The sequence below is a fragment of the Coturnix japonica genome, chromosome 2 (genome assembly GCF_054131305.1).
Source record: "Coturnix japonica strain WE chromosome 2, WE-NBRP24, whole genome shotgun sequence".
In the NCBI taxonomy this organism is placed as follows: Eukaryota; Metazoa; Chordata; class Aves; order Galliformes; family Phasianidae; genus Coturnix; species Coturnix japonica.
The window spans coordinates 4,427,353-4,441,044 of NC_140664.1; the positions used below are offsets into that span (position 1 = coordinate 4,427,353).

Genomic DNA, 13,692 nt, shown 5'->3' on the forward strand with positions numbered 1-13,692 from the left:
CATACAAATAGCAGATGGACATTTTGAGAAGGTATTGAGTAATGTGTGCATGGTAACAGAAGACACAGTTTATCTTGTCCATTAGCCTTGGACAGATTTTAAGTGCATTGACATTAAGAGTCCAGTAGGATTTAGATTGTATGCAAATTTTCCCCAAGCCTTCTTAGCACAGCTAATTTTTCCTCTTCCAAAACTATCTGTTGTGATTTAACATGTTAGGCAGCTCAGCACCATACACCCATGTGCTCAGTTCCTTGCCCAGTAGATGAGAGAATTGTGAAAATGTGTAAAACTCACAAGATGACATGAAGGCAATTTAAAGTGACAGAAATAGAATGGAAAATAATAATAACAAGAAGAGAAGACACAAAACAAGTAATGCACTATGCAAATGCTCATCACCTGCTGGCTGATGCCCAGCCAGTCCCCAAACAGAAGCAGCCTCTTGGCCAACTCCCATAGTTCTATTGCTCAGCATAATGCCATATAGTATGGGGTATCCTGTTGGGATCAGTCTGGGTCACCCATTTTGGTTATTTTCCCTCCAGGCTTCCAGCCCACTCCTAGCTCCCAGCCCCCAGTGACAGGGCAGTATGAGAGGCAAAAAAGACCTTGTCTTTGTGTGAGAACTGCTCAACAGTATTTAAATATCAGTGTGTTATCAACATTATTCTCAACATAAATCCACAACACAGCACCATACCAGCTACCAGGAAGAAAATTATCTCAGTCAAAACCAAGACAGTATCTTAAAACAAAGATTGTTCACAGACAGAAAGAGGCAATGTCTAGGTAGGTTGGTCTCTAGGCTTAAATAGCTGGCAATGTTTTAGATGACCCTTTTTGAAGGCAGGTAAAAGGCTTTTCAACCAAGAACTTTTAAAGCATAATCATTTGGAGGTAGTATATTGTTTACCTTTTCTTCTTTTCCATTCCCGTACTTCACTGTGCGTTGGAGCTTTCATTCTGTCTCATTGGTTTATGCGCCCAAATTTTTAAGGCAAGATTTTATTTAGGTTTATTGTATTTCACTTTACTTTTACAGAGCAGTAGGCAGCCTTAATTGCTTTCTTGGAACACAGCAAGATAGGGGAAGAGCAAGAAATGTATTATTTTATTTATAATGATACTAAGCCCAGGTACTTAAAAAAAAATAAAATCCCAATAGTATCAGTGAACAGAAATTACCAATACAGAAATTGATATGAGAAATGAGAGGAACTGTGAAGTAAAATAGCTTGTGTACTCCTCTGTTCACCAGAGGAAGAACAAATTAATGCTATCATTTAGTAAGTTATCTTTATGATAATTGAGTCTAGAGATCCCAGCTACAGCCAAGAATATTGCACATGACTGCCCAAATAAATGTGTAGTCAGTTAAAGATACAGAGAACAGAGAAAGGACCAAAGAGAGGAGGACTTACTAATGTGGGCAGAAACAGTAACAAACTCACCTTCTCTTGCCACCTATGAGCCCTTCATTGTTTACATAGTACTAGAAAACTCAATGGCAAATCTCTTTTTCCAGTGAGATGCTTATATTACTGATGATAATCAGGACCTTTTCCTAACCATGACATAAAGTTCCTCTGAACAAAGACAAGAAATGAGCTTCAGGTTCCTCAAGTTTCCCGTTTAGTAATTATTTTAGTTAGCATGTCACTTGTACACTGGATACTGAGTAACACCAAGGGTATGAAGAGCCCTTTTTAGACACATTTTGATTTTTCTTCTACTGACACTAGCAAAATCACCACTGGCTTATGTGTCTGTCCCTTAGAGAAAAGCACCTTGTGAAATTAGGCAGAGTTTGAGGGGAAACCAAGGCACTTTCCTGAGGTAAAGTCCTTTCAAAGCACGTGTGTCTTTAAGCACAGGAGTGAGATGAGTGGTCACACTTCTTAGAAATGCCCATCTCTCAGCATGTCAGAGGAAGAAGGGAAAGATGTGCACCTGATCCTCAGCTGGGAGCTCCTCCAATCTAACATTAATGCTCTGGTTAAAATGTTACTTTCCAGGTGTCTTGGAGGTCTTTCTTTAAGTTGGTGATCACAGCATACGGGCTGGTGCTTCCCATTGCTTAGAAAGGATGCTCTGTATATGGGACAACAATACTTGTCAAGACTCCACATATGGCACCCTCTTTATAGATTAGTCAGGGTTATGTCAAACCATGGAGCACAGAGCTCAGTGCTTGTAAATATGAGTACACTTCAAGGGACACCAAGATTGAACTCTTTCCAGACTCTCAAATATTATATAAAAAGCTAACAGACCATTAATGTGATGTATGATATTGAATACTGTATCTATTTGCTTTCTTTAAGGGTGCTCCAATGGCCGAGGAAAAGCTGATGCCCAGGTATAACTGCAATGTCAGTGAAGTTACCATTGTGAACCTGCAGCCCAACAAGAATCCTACACTTATCCTGCCAAAAGAAAAGCCAGGAAGTGAACACAAAAACCCTGGTATACATCCTCCTTCACCCAGGATGTCAGAGAAGAAGACAGCCCAGGGAGATAAAAAATTGTGGCCAGAAAAGGGAAAGAGAGAGGGGTCTTTGTCTCCCAGCCTGCACCGTGCAAATGAATCATATAGCACAGAGAATGTTACCCTGAAAAGGCCAGTGAAGTTGGCTCCTCTGGAGATCCCTGTGGAAGTGAAAGAAGCCCAGCTCCAAAAGATTATGAGCATCCAGAGAGAAGCTCAAATGGCTGCTCAGAAGCTGACTTCTATTAGCTCCATTAGCAATGAACCCCATGTAAAAAGGGTGAAGAATCTGGCCCAGGGGGAGCTGGAAAACCATCATAAGATAAAGCTGAGTGAGAAGGCTGCTATCGAAAATAAAGATGATCCCCCTAAGAGCGGCAAGCCCCTGGGAGAAATTCAAGTTATTTTGCCTCAAGAGACAGGCTCAAAATTGACTAAGCAACCAGGTTTTGAAGATGCTCCCAGGACACTTCATAAGCCATCAATTCCCATTCTCCAGGTGGATGTACATGAAGACTCTAACAACCCTGACAGTACCCCTGATCCTTGCCAGAACAACTGTCGACGCCGATTCAGAGTAAGGCACGTGAAAGAGCAGCAGGAAGACCAGGGGAAAGCCAAACCCTTAAAGGTTTTGGATTCAAGTGTGGGAGAAGGGAAGAAGAAATCTGCAGTTCAGCGAACACAAAAAACCCTCAGTGATGCAAGCAAGCTAATTGAGAATGTGGCCAAAAAGCAGAAAGAAAGAGGAGCACAGCAAGAGGAAGCAGACGAAGCTTCTTTTGAAAAGAGGCAGTCTACTCGAAGGATGGCCTTAGGAGACATCATCCAGGTGGATGAAGACTGAATATCATGCTCCAGGTCATGCACAGGAGATTTAGATACAGCAGATATTCAACAAAGTGCTCTAGACTGACTTTCTAGATAGAATTCTTCAGAAGAATATCTACAGACATTAGTGGAGCACAGTGTGAAAAGAAGTTGAAATTGTTGAATGTTTCAATATTCTGAGATGCACAGAAGTAGTAAATATCCTCCTACTCTGTTCAGTATTAGAAATGTTCCAGCTAAAGTCCTAAGTTCAGCATGGACTGCAAATCAGCTGTCAACTATGCAGGGAAAATCCAGTTGTGGATTGAGTGGAAGTGCCCAGAGAAAAGCAGGATCTTAGAAATTATTCTGTCTGGTGTAAGACTGAAAGAAATAGCACTATTTTCTCTGTTTTCTGTATTTTCCTTGTCCTCCTGTGCTGTGGCAAGTTTGTTGAAGACAAGAAGGAAAGACTGAAAATGTTCTTCCTATCCATTGTGGGCAGGACAAAAGTAATTTGATTAAAGTTTAGAAAGAGACATATGAGTTAGAAAAGGAGAAATAATTTAAAGACAATAAACAGTGAACTATGCTGTTTACAGAGATAGGAATCTTTGTCTTTGCAAATTTAAATAATACATTAGACAAACATCTGCCAAAAATGATTCAGAAGAGCTAATCCTTCACTCATATACAAGGAGGGGTAGATGATCTGTAATGTCATTCCACCTGTCCACCTTTTCTTACATAGTTTCTTATATTTTACAGTGCGTCTCTCAGTTATGCTGTTAGAGGACTACTTACTATTCATGTAATCATTATCTAGTACAAAAATACACAATAAAAGTAATTTTTCACTTTGTACTGATTCTTCTTCATTGTCTTATAGATGGTGTCAAAAAATTAGATGAATCTTATCTAATAGATGTCTGAGTCTCCTTGATTTCTTCAGACACATCTCTGCTTGTTATTGCCCAGTTTCCTGGTGAAGAAAGAAATATGCAGTTCTTATATTTTTGCAGTCTTGTATTAAACAGCTGTCTGACATTTTTTACATTTTCATCAAAAAAACCAAATGGCAATACCTATCAGAAAATTTCAGAAGTTAGCAAAAAGGCATGGATATATATATATATATTAAATCAGAAGTTATATATGAGGACTAGAAAAAACAGAACTCAGTCTTTAAATGTGCTAGAATTGGTTGAAGAAAAGAAGAACAAAGTATCTTAGCTGTACAAATGAAGTGAGCCTTCTGTTGTCTTTTTTTTCCTTTCTAATGTGTAGATAATAAAGACAGTCAAAGTTAGAGTGAAAGAGACAGTCAAGTAATTTTCTGCATTACAGCCATGCCAGAAACTGCAAAAGATTGTAGGTAGTTTTTAATTTATGAATAGGTACCCTGATTGTTCACTTAGTTAAGGGAAAACACAGCAACTAGAGGTGCTCCAGGAATTCATTCTTAGATATGTGGTTTAATTTTGGGGTGGTCCCATGTTGAGCCAGGACCTGAACATTAGGGGTAACTTCTGGCTGAGGATGTTCTATGTTTCTATGATTCCTGAGAATCTCTTTCTGATGGAAAATGAAGATTTAACCTTGCACCTTTTTGCTGCTCTTACTTCCTTGCTTTGCCCTTTTTGGTCTTTCTTTGTTTTGGGACTGCTATGGTTCAATCCATTTTACATTATCAATTGCCTGGTGGCAGGTTCTTCCAAATATTTTATGAACTCTATCTGTTACCCCACGGATAGATTTCTGTTCTTCATTATGTGATGCATTTACAAATCAGATGGAATAAGTTTGCTTTTCTCTAATACCCAGACCTTTCCACCGAGCTACATAGACAGCAAGCGCTTGAATTCAGGCAACAGGAATTAATTAATTAGAAGCAGACCTAAAGGCAAAGTGTCTTATAAGAAAAGGAGATATCTTAAGGCAAAGAGTTGCTTAGCAATTGATAGTTGCAAACTCTCTAAGCACTTGTGCTGTGCAAAATAGCTTCAATATTGAGAACAGGGGGTCAGAGAACCCACAGTAAGCCTCTCTAATGCAGTAAGAGTCAATACAAGAATGACTGAAAAAAACAAGTGAGAGAACAGAAGTAGAGGTATGGTAGAAAATATATGAAGAGGCCATCTGACCTGTTAACAGAAGGTAAGAAATTAAAACCAGATGCTAAGCCAGAGAAAAGGAATGCAGGAAGATGTGTTCCTCATGATGTCTAGGCCAGAGGAAGAAATAGTCATTTTGCTTATAAATGCAGCTGCACCTCTGACTCAATGCACCTACTTAATGGTGAATATGAAACTGCAATCTCAATGTGTTTTGGTTGCATCTCATCAGTTCTGAGCAAAGTGGTGTTTCAAATGTTGAATGTGGTCTCCAGTGATCATTGTTACTAAAATTTGTTTTTGACAGAAGAGGCAATAGAGCAGCTTGATGGAACAAATGAGTTCTTGATTTTGGCCTGGCTCACTTGAGAAGGTGCTCCCCTTCACTAAGGCCTGAAAACGTGATGTGAGAAGGTTCCTCAAGTGTATATTTTAGGCCCTCCAAATGGGACTCCTGCCTCAGAAATGTATTGACAACTCATTTAGAATGAATAACATGAAATATGCTGGAGCTGTGGGAAGGCCATTACATACATGAAAATCATAAAATCACGGAATGCCCTGGGTTGAAAAGGACCACAGTGATCATCCAGTTTCAAACCCCTGCTATGTGCAGGGTTGTCAACCACCAGACCAGGCAGCCCAGAGCCACATCCAGGCTGGCCTTGAATACTTCCAGGGATGGCGCATTCTCCACCTCCTTGGGTAACCTGTTCTGGTGAACTTGCTTTGTTCCTTTACATGCCTCTTTTAGTGCAAATAAATGCAAAATTGTGTCCACAAACAAGTGACACAGTATTGCTTTAAAGATGTAAAATGGTGAGACTGAAAAGGACCAGGAGGGCCCAGTTTTGGCCTGTGGCTGCAGTGACAAGCTGTGTTTTGGATGCATGAGAAGGAGAATTGGGTGCACCATTTCACCCAAAGCTGCAGTCTCTTTTATCCCATATAAATGCATGCTGCCCTTGCTCCTGGTGCTGGTTAGGCCTTCCTACCACTGCTTTCTGCTGGCAGTGCTTCTCAAACAGTGGTGTTGTGATCTGGAACAGGAAATTTAACATAGTAAATTTGTCAAAATGATGACTTTTCAACTGGGATCTGTCCCAGTGTTGATTCACTGAATGACTTTAGCAGCGCTTAAGTCAGCATGAAGAAGTCAAGGACAGGGATGAACACATCCATTTTGGTGACTGACTGTACTTTTGTCATGTTAAAGTGTATCTAAACTATACTCTGAGGGCAATAAAGTGCTGTATCAAAGTGCTAAAGAACACAGTGACTTGAAATTAACTCTTGAAAAATCTGGGCTCTATCCTTAAACTTATACTGAAGAATAATTGCATCTTTAGTTTAGAAACGTTCATCCAGTATTCACTAGAAAAGCAGGCTAGGGAATATAATGCTCTCTCCTTTTCAAATCTTTCTGTTCTTCTAGATTTTTAAAATCTATTCAGAAGGAAATATGATGATAGACACACATTTTCCATAACAGAAAAGAGAATTTCTATGACTCCAAGTTAGGAGAAAGTGTCAATCTGCCTGGAGGTAGGAAGGCTCTACAAAGGGCAATGCTAAAGGCTCGGGGCAGAGTGGTTGGAAGACTGTGTGAAAGAAACACTCCCCAGAGACTGTCCTCAATCTGATTTCAATTTCAATTAACTGTAAACTTTTCTCTACCTCTTCGTCTCACAGCTCCTCAAATTGTGAAGATAAGGAAGATGTAATGGATTCAACAACAACTGAGATCTATAAGGTTCATCTGGACAAGGTGTTAGACAAGTTTGTCCAGGCCTAATATTTATGATGATAGGTTGGACTGGATGATCTCTGAGGTCCCTTACTCAGGCTTTTCTGAGATTTCTATGGTACCCATGATATCTAAGAATCACAGTGCGAAACTGTGTCTAGCACTATGTACAACTCTGGAGCCAGAAATAATACACTAAAGGCTCTGCACTAGACTTTGTGCACTTCTCTTGGTTGTAACATGGGGAAGAAGTTTTCACAGTCATAGGATCATAGAATCACAAGGTTGGAAAGGACCTACAAGTTCATCTAGTCCAACCATCCTCCCATTACCATAGCTACAGCAAACCACTAAACCATATCTTGTAGCTCCTCACTGAGGTAGTACTATGTGATTTGGAGTTTAATGAAGAGTAGAGTCTTTTCCAAAAGAGCAATTAGCAGTAGTAGGGAAAGCTGTGTTATTGTAAACCAGTATCTCTGTCTGTTAAGGTGAGGCTGGGAGAGAGCAATTACTGGCTCTGATTTTTCCTGATCACATAACCTGGGCACATTAAACTCATAGAAAACAGCTCTGCAACTTCAGAAATGAGCTGGCACTGAGTTTGCTGTTGGGATCAATGTGCTAATGCTCTCAGGCCTTTTGTACCAACAGGTTGCCTTAATTTTCAGTTTGTTAGAGACATGATTTTAAACATAATCATTTCCTCTGAATATTCACTGAGGCCCTGGGGTGACATGCTTTCAGACAATTATAGCAGAAATGTCAATAAAAGGAGAAATGCTGGAAAACCATTAGCAGAATGTACTTTTAACTCTGTTTCTTGAGTACACGGGCTTCTACCCCAGGCAGACTGCAAAGAGGTCATCTGTCTCCAGAAATTCATCATAGTAGAAGAACCTGAAAATGGTTCCATTAAAATAAGAATGTATGGAGTCTCCAGCCAAATCCAGAAGCAAATCCAAATCATGGTCTCTTAGAGGTACGAAACTTTCTTTGTTTTCCTTTCTCATACTTATTTTCTTGCTAGTTACTGATGGAAGTAAGAGCAGAAGCACTGAAAAGCCTTTTTAATGTTTCTGGCCCGGTAAGAAAGCAGAATGTAAGCACCATGTGAAAGTTTCAGACAGGTTTTCAGTGCAAGAGAGATCCAAAAAAGTCTAATAAGATTGAGATAGATGTATATAGATAATGGGGCCTTGGTGTGGCCAAGCCTTTTCATTTTGTTTTGTAATTGTTGGGAATCAATTAGAAGTACATTTGTGAGGCAATAATGTTTTTTAGGTCTCTGCAGATATAACTCTCCAACATCCTGACAGATGCCTGAACAGGGATTTGTTTTGATAGCAGTACACTGTGCTAGAGATTAATCATATGCACAGTGAGGGATGGCTCAGATTGAAGGTTTTCCCCTTTCCTTATGTTGGAAACTGAGTGATGGGCTCACGCTGACTCACGCATTCATTCAAGGAATCTCCATATCCACAGACAGGAGGTGATTATTGCCATCTTTACAATCTCTTACAACAACCAGGACTGATTAAGAACAGATGCATGGAAGATTTTTTATTTTTATTCTTGACAGTGAACATCATTTTTCATGTCTTTAAATTCAGTTAATATTTTTCCATCTCCAGGTTTTCACTGTTCAACATCTTCTGATTTGAGAGATCTGTCAGTAGAAGGTAATGAAAATGTAAGTAATCCAGGGTTGTGTGGGTGGGAAATAAACTTTGTTATTAAGTTAAAAATCACAGCTTGAGGTCTGGGTGCACTTCCAGTGGTAATTCATTTGGTAAATCAACCAATTTGTCCTATCATCAAGCTGTCATTTCTGAGCAGTGCTGTATCAGGTCCCTGCCAGGGCCTATTACACAAGCCATTATTATTTCAGCCCCATTAGCTTACGGGATACAATTCTTTGCCCAAGCAAAGATGCTAATCAGCTTCACCTTGAAACAGAATATTCAACCTTTTGATTCTGAGATGTGGCTTCCTGGATCATTACTAAATATCAACTCAAATTGTAGAGCAAAGAGCAGAGCATGGCATTTATTAAAGGACAAGATAACTTGATCCTTTCTTCACTGGGCTGTGGTGGCAAGTAATGAAGACAAACTTGTGATGAGAGCTATGGTTTCCATCAGGTATGATTCAATAAGCATCCATCAGCAGGTCCACAAAGCTGAAGGAAGGCATTCTTACTTCTGTTCATGAATGGGCTGCATGAGACTTGAGTAGATTAGCAGAGACCTCACAGAGCCCAAGATTTCAGTTCATTTTCTTCTTCTGACTGTGAATCTGAGTCAGGCAATTAAATTATGAAGGGACTAACAGCCAGTAGGAAACAGCTGCAGAGGCTGGTTTGCAAGAGAAGTCTAATTCACATTCCCTATCTATAGAGGTAAGTTTAATTTCTGATTGTGGAGGCTTGGTGACATATACAATATTCACCTATATTTTTTTACTCTGTTACATGTGGAAAGAAGGTGACTACACCTAAGATATGTATTAGGAATGGTTCTTGGCCCATACTGATTTCCAAAGGCCCAGGCACTGCTTGGAAGACCACCTAACAGTGTCCCCATTCTTGGGAATGTGCATTAGATCAATTTATTTTACTAATATGGACCTAACCTCAAAAACAAACACCCATCATTAGTTTATTTTACAAACCCCAAGGAAAATTATGGACAAGAATATTTCAAGGTATGCATTGATCCTTTGATCATTCTCAGGCAGTGTCAAGAATCGTGAGTATTGTGTTTCTTGTTCCAAGAACTGTGAAATGTTGGTTAAAGTATATTACTGATGGTGTTATCCAAATGTCTCTTGAACATTGACAGGCGTGGGACATGAACCACTTCTCCAGGAAGTCTGTTCCAGTGTTTGACTTCTCTCCCTAATATCCAGTTTTAAGTTTGAAGAAAATGATGCATTTTTCAAACACCAGCAAGCATCCGCATCCTGCTGTCCTAGAAAGGGTTATTGCAGCAGCACTCCAGCAGATGGCTGGCTTCTGTCATGAATAAAATTTGCCCAAGGAAAACATGTCATGCAGCAGCATGTTTGCAGAAAGAGTAGAGATTTATTTCCTTTGGCTGTTGATTAATACAGCAGTTCTTTTTCCACTTTGGATTTGGTAATGATGCTAAAAATAAAAACAGCTCTGTGCAGTTCAAGTAAGACAAATATGACATAGCAAAGTAAAATGCTGATATAAAAACTGTAACAATGTCCCCCCCAAAAAAACCACTAAACTCCATTTCTGGTTTAACTCATTTAAAAAAATAACAAAAATCTGGCAATGCTTTAGCACTTAGTATTTAATACTTTTATTCTGGATAGGTTCTCTTTGGGTCACGTTGAGTTGTCAGTCTCCTTCCCTAGAACCAAAGGGAAAAGACTGCATGAATTTAAGTGAATAGATCTGATTCGTCTTGGTGGGAGTATGGAAGATGAAACAAAGGAAGCCAGATGTAGGGATCTTGTGGTGCTTGAGCTTCCTAAACTGTCAATCAGAGCACACCCAGGAGGAAGGAAAGAAATACTAAAAATTGGAAACTGTTGGATTCACAGTGTTTCATACAGAAACATGGTCTGAAATCTTCTAGTTTTCAATTTCATCGCATGCAAAAGTATTTAAATCCCAGTTCTTCCAACTTTCCAATGGGGGAAAAGCTGTCTCTAGTTTAAGTGTTACAAACAGCATACATGGAAGTTTATCCAGTACTGATGCACTGGTATTGTCACTGCCATCTGTGCTATAGCTAAGTTGACAGAAATAATGAGTTTTGCCACTGTATTCACTAGAGGGATGAAAATATTGCCAAGGAGCCACAACTGCAGGGTGAATATTATGACACAGTGAATCACAGGAAACAAGGCTAAAGGGACTTCCATGGTCTGTCATCTCATCTATGTTCCTGGTATGCACAAACCTATCCTAAATGCATTTGTTTTGTTATTCTTTTCTAATCTCAGATGAACAAACAAAGAAAAACACAAAACACTCCAAACATTCCAAGGCTAGAGATTCCATACCTACCCCATTATTTCTATAGCTTTGTGAACATTCATCTTTCCTCTGGCAATTGATCTCCCTAAATGCAACCGAAGTCTGTTGTTTGTTGACCTAACCTAGATTGTTATGCAGATACATCTACTACCTTTCTCATTCCAGCAACTTTCTGCATATTTCAGGGCTTCTGTCATGTTTACCCTCAGTTTCCTTTGCAGTAGGCTAAATTATCCACTCCTTTTGTTTTGTTTTTCTTAGGTCATGTTTTCTTGACTTTTGTGCACACACAAAACTCTCTGCATGTTGTCCAGTTTGGCCACTTCATTCCTGTAATGTGGGGCCTCAAACAGAGTTCCAAATAACTAGTATTATGACTACTGGATGAGCATTTTTAGGTCTGCAAATGAAGGCACCTGTTCTTCCATATGGCTGTTGTCAGTTCTGCATGTCTTTCTTTTTTTTGTTATTGTAATGCCCTCTCCAGGTGAAGAGCTGAAGGGATTAAACATATTTGCCTGTACTCTAAATAACGATATTGGTATTTATACTTGGAATGTGAACCAGTCCATAAAAGTACTGCATTTCAAATGTCCTCTTTCACGTCCCATCTGTGCCATGGGAACAAACAGAGCCATAGGTCACCCAGAACAGTATTTTCTGTCTGACAGTTGTCATCATTGATATTTAAAGAAGGTACCATTAACCTCACAGGAGATCACTGTGGGATACTGTGGCTGTGGGAAAGTGTTTCATTCCAAATACAAAAAGACTGGCTAGTGTCAGGTTAATAGTTTATGTCTTCTTTTAAAAGTGTGGTCTAATCCTCACTCATGAAGCTTGTCCACATTCTCAGACTGCTAAATTCTTGGGTATACCAAACTATCACACCATATTAAATGCATGTATTAACCTTCACAAGGAAATAATGGATTAGTAGTTATAGGGAAAGTGATGTAATGGTACCTCCTGACTACTTCTGGATTTTGTTAAGGCCTGGGGTGATATTCTCAGATATGGACAATGAACAAAAGATGACATGTGAATAACATTGGAAAATCTACTCCTAAATGTGCTCAGTTAGACTGAGTGGAAATGATTAGATTCCTACCAGAGTCTGTACCAAATCCACAATTTTTTAGTTATCTTCATTAGAAGAGTAATTGAAAGAGAGGCAGAAGTAAAATGTACAGTTAGCACCATGATAATGGAAAAAAAGCTGAGATTAAATTATTTATCATTATTCATATTTGTTTATGAATAGAAGAATATGTGCAGTTGCTGACATCACACTTTAATACATGGACTAATTAGATGGGTATGAGCAAAAAAAAAAAAAGTCATGTATGTCTTCCAATTTCTTAGCTGCGCTCAGTGATCAGGACTGATTGTTGCACATAATATAAACCACATTTGCTGCTACCAGAAAAGGGTCCAGCCCTGTCCAAGCTAGAGACTGAGAAAAGTGCCTTTCTTCTTGCACTTAACAGAGTGCATGAAGATATATGTACATATAACTTTCAATGGAAAATATTTTTAGTAAATCTCTTTGTCTTACATTTCAGCTGAGGTTTTCTTTCCTGGATTTATCATTTCTACGTCTTTATTTCTTAAGGGATTCCGTCACACTCCTTTCTATGGGACAAAATGTGAATGACTAATCCAGAAAGCCACTCCTGTTGTCTTTTCCCGTTGTCTAACTATTTATCATCCTCCAGGATTTACTGGATTTGTCTCACTATATGCTTTGTTTCCCTGTGACATCAACTGGCATCCCTTGGTCATTTATGTGGTTAATCTTGTTGTAAAAGGAAATGAAGTTAGTTAAACATAACTTTCCTCTTGTGAACTCACATTGGCTGTGACCACTGACTGAATTGTCTTTCAGGTGTTTTTCAGTAACTCCCAGAACATCTTCCCTGTAATTTTACCAGGCAATGAAGCGAGACTGACAGAACTGTAATTGGTTGGAATGATTGGTTTGGAAAGCAAAAGCTTACAAGAGACGTGATGTGCACAACTGTCAATTAAGCGTAGGTCTATGTTTGCACTCAGACTAACCTTACCTACCTTTTACATTGTGTATTGTGACTTGCACTTTGAAAGAAGATTCATCAGCTTGAATCCCAGAGCTGACATTTGCATCTTCGGGCTGTTAGCACAGAGTTAGCGTGTGTTGCTACTTTACACAGTGCAGATAGAGCTGAGATGTATGTGAGGATACCCAGGACAAGTCCTCCAGTAAACATTTCAGGAGACCTACCAATCAGTTGTTGAGAGATTTCATAGTCAACATAGCAAAGAATTGTCCAAAGAAAGCAAGAAAGCTGGTGAAGGACCTGGAGCACAAGTCTTAAAAGGAGTGGCTGAACAAATTGGAATTGTTCAGTCTGGAGAAGGGGAAGGTCAGGGAATACCTTATCGCTTTCTACAACTACTTGAAAGGAGGTTGTGTCGAAGTGCAGGTTGGCCACTTATCCCATGTAGCTGGTGGTAGGATGAGAAGTAATGG

The 13,692-nt window shown here is 39.3% G+C and overlaps 1 protein-coding gene across 1 annotated transcript; it reads left to right on the plus strand.

Annotated features, from left to right (window-relative positions):
- The first annotated feature begins 2,330 nt into the window (after positions 1–2,330).
- On the plus strand, positions 2,331–4,165 carry LOC107310584 (uncharacterized). Its single transcript, XM_015856374.3, has one exon. The coding sequence runs from the start codon at positions 2,337–2,339 to the stop codon at positions 3,336–3,338; it is 1,002 nt and encodes a 333-aa protein (XP_015711860.2). The 5' UTR covers positions 2,331–2,336; the 3' UTR covers positions 3,339–4,165.
- The last annotated feature ends 9,527 nt before the right edge of the window (positions 4,166–13,692 follow it).

Bases quoted from the DNA above. Each gene is read 5' to 3' on its own strand.
- LOC107310584 (XM_015856374.3), top strand. From the start codon at position 2,337: ATGGCCGAGGAAAAGCTGATGCCCAGGTATAACTGCAATGTCAGTGAA.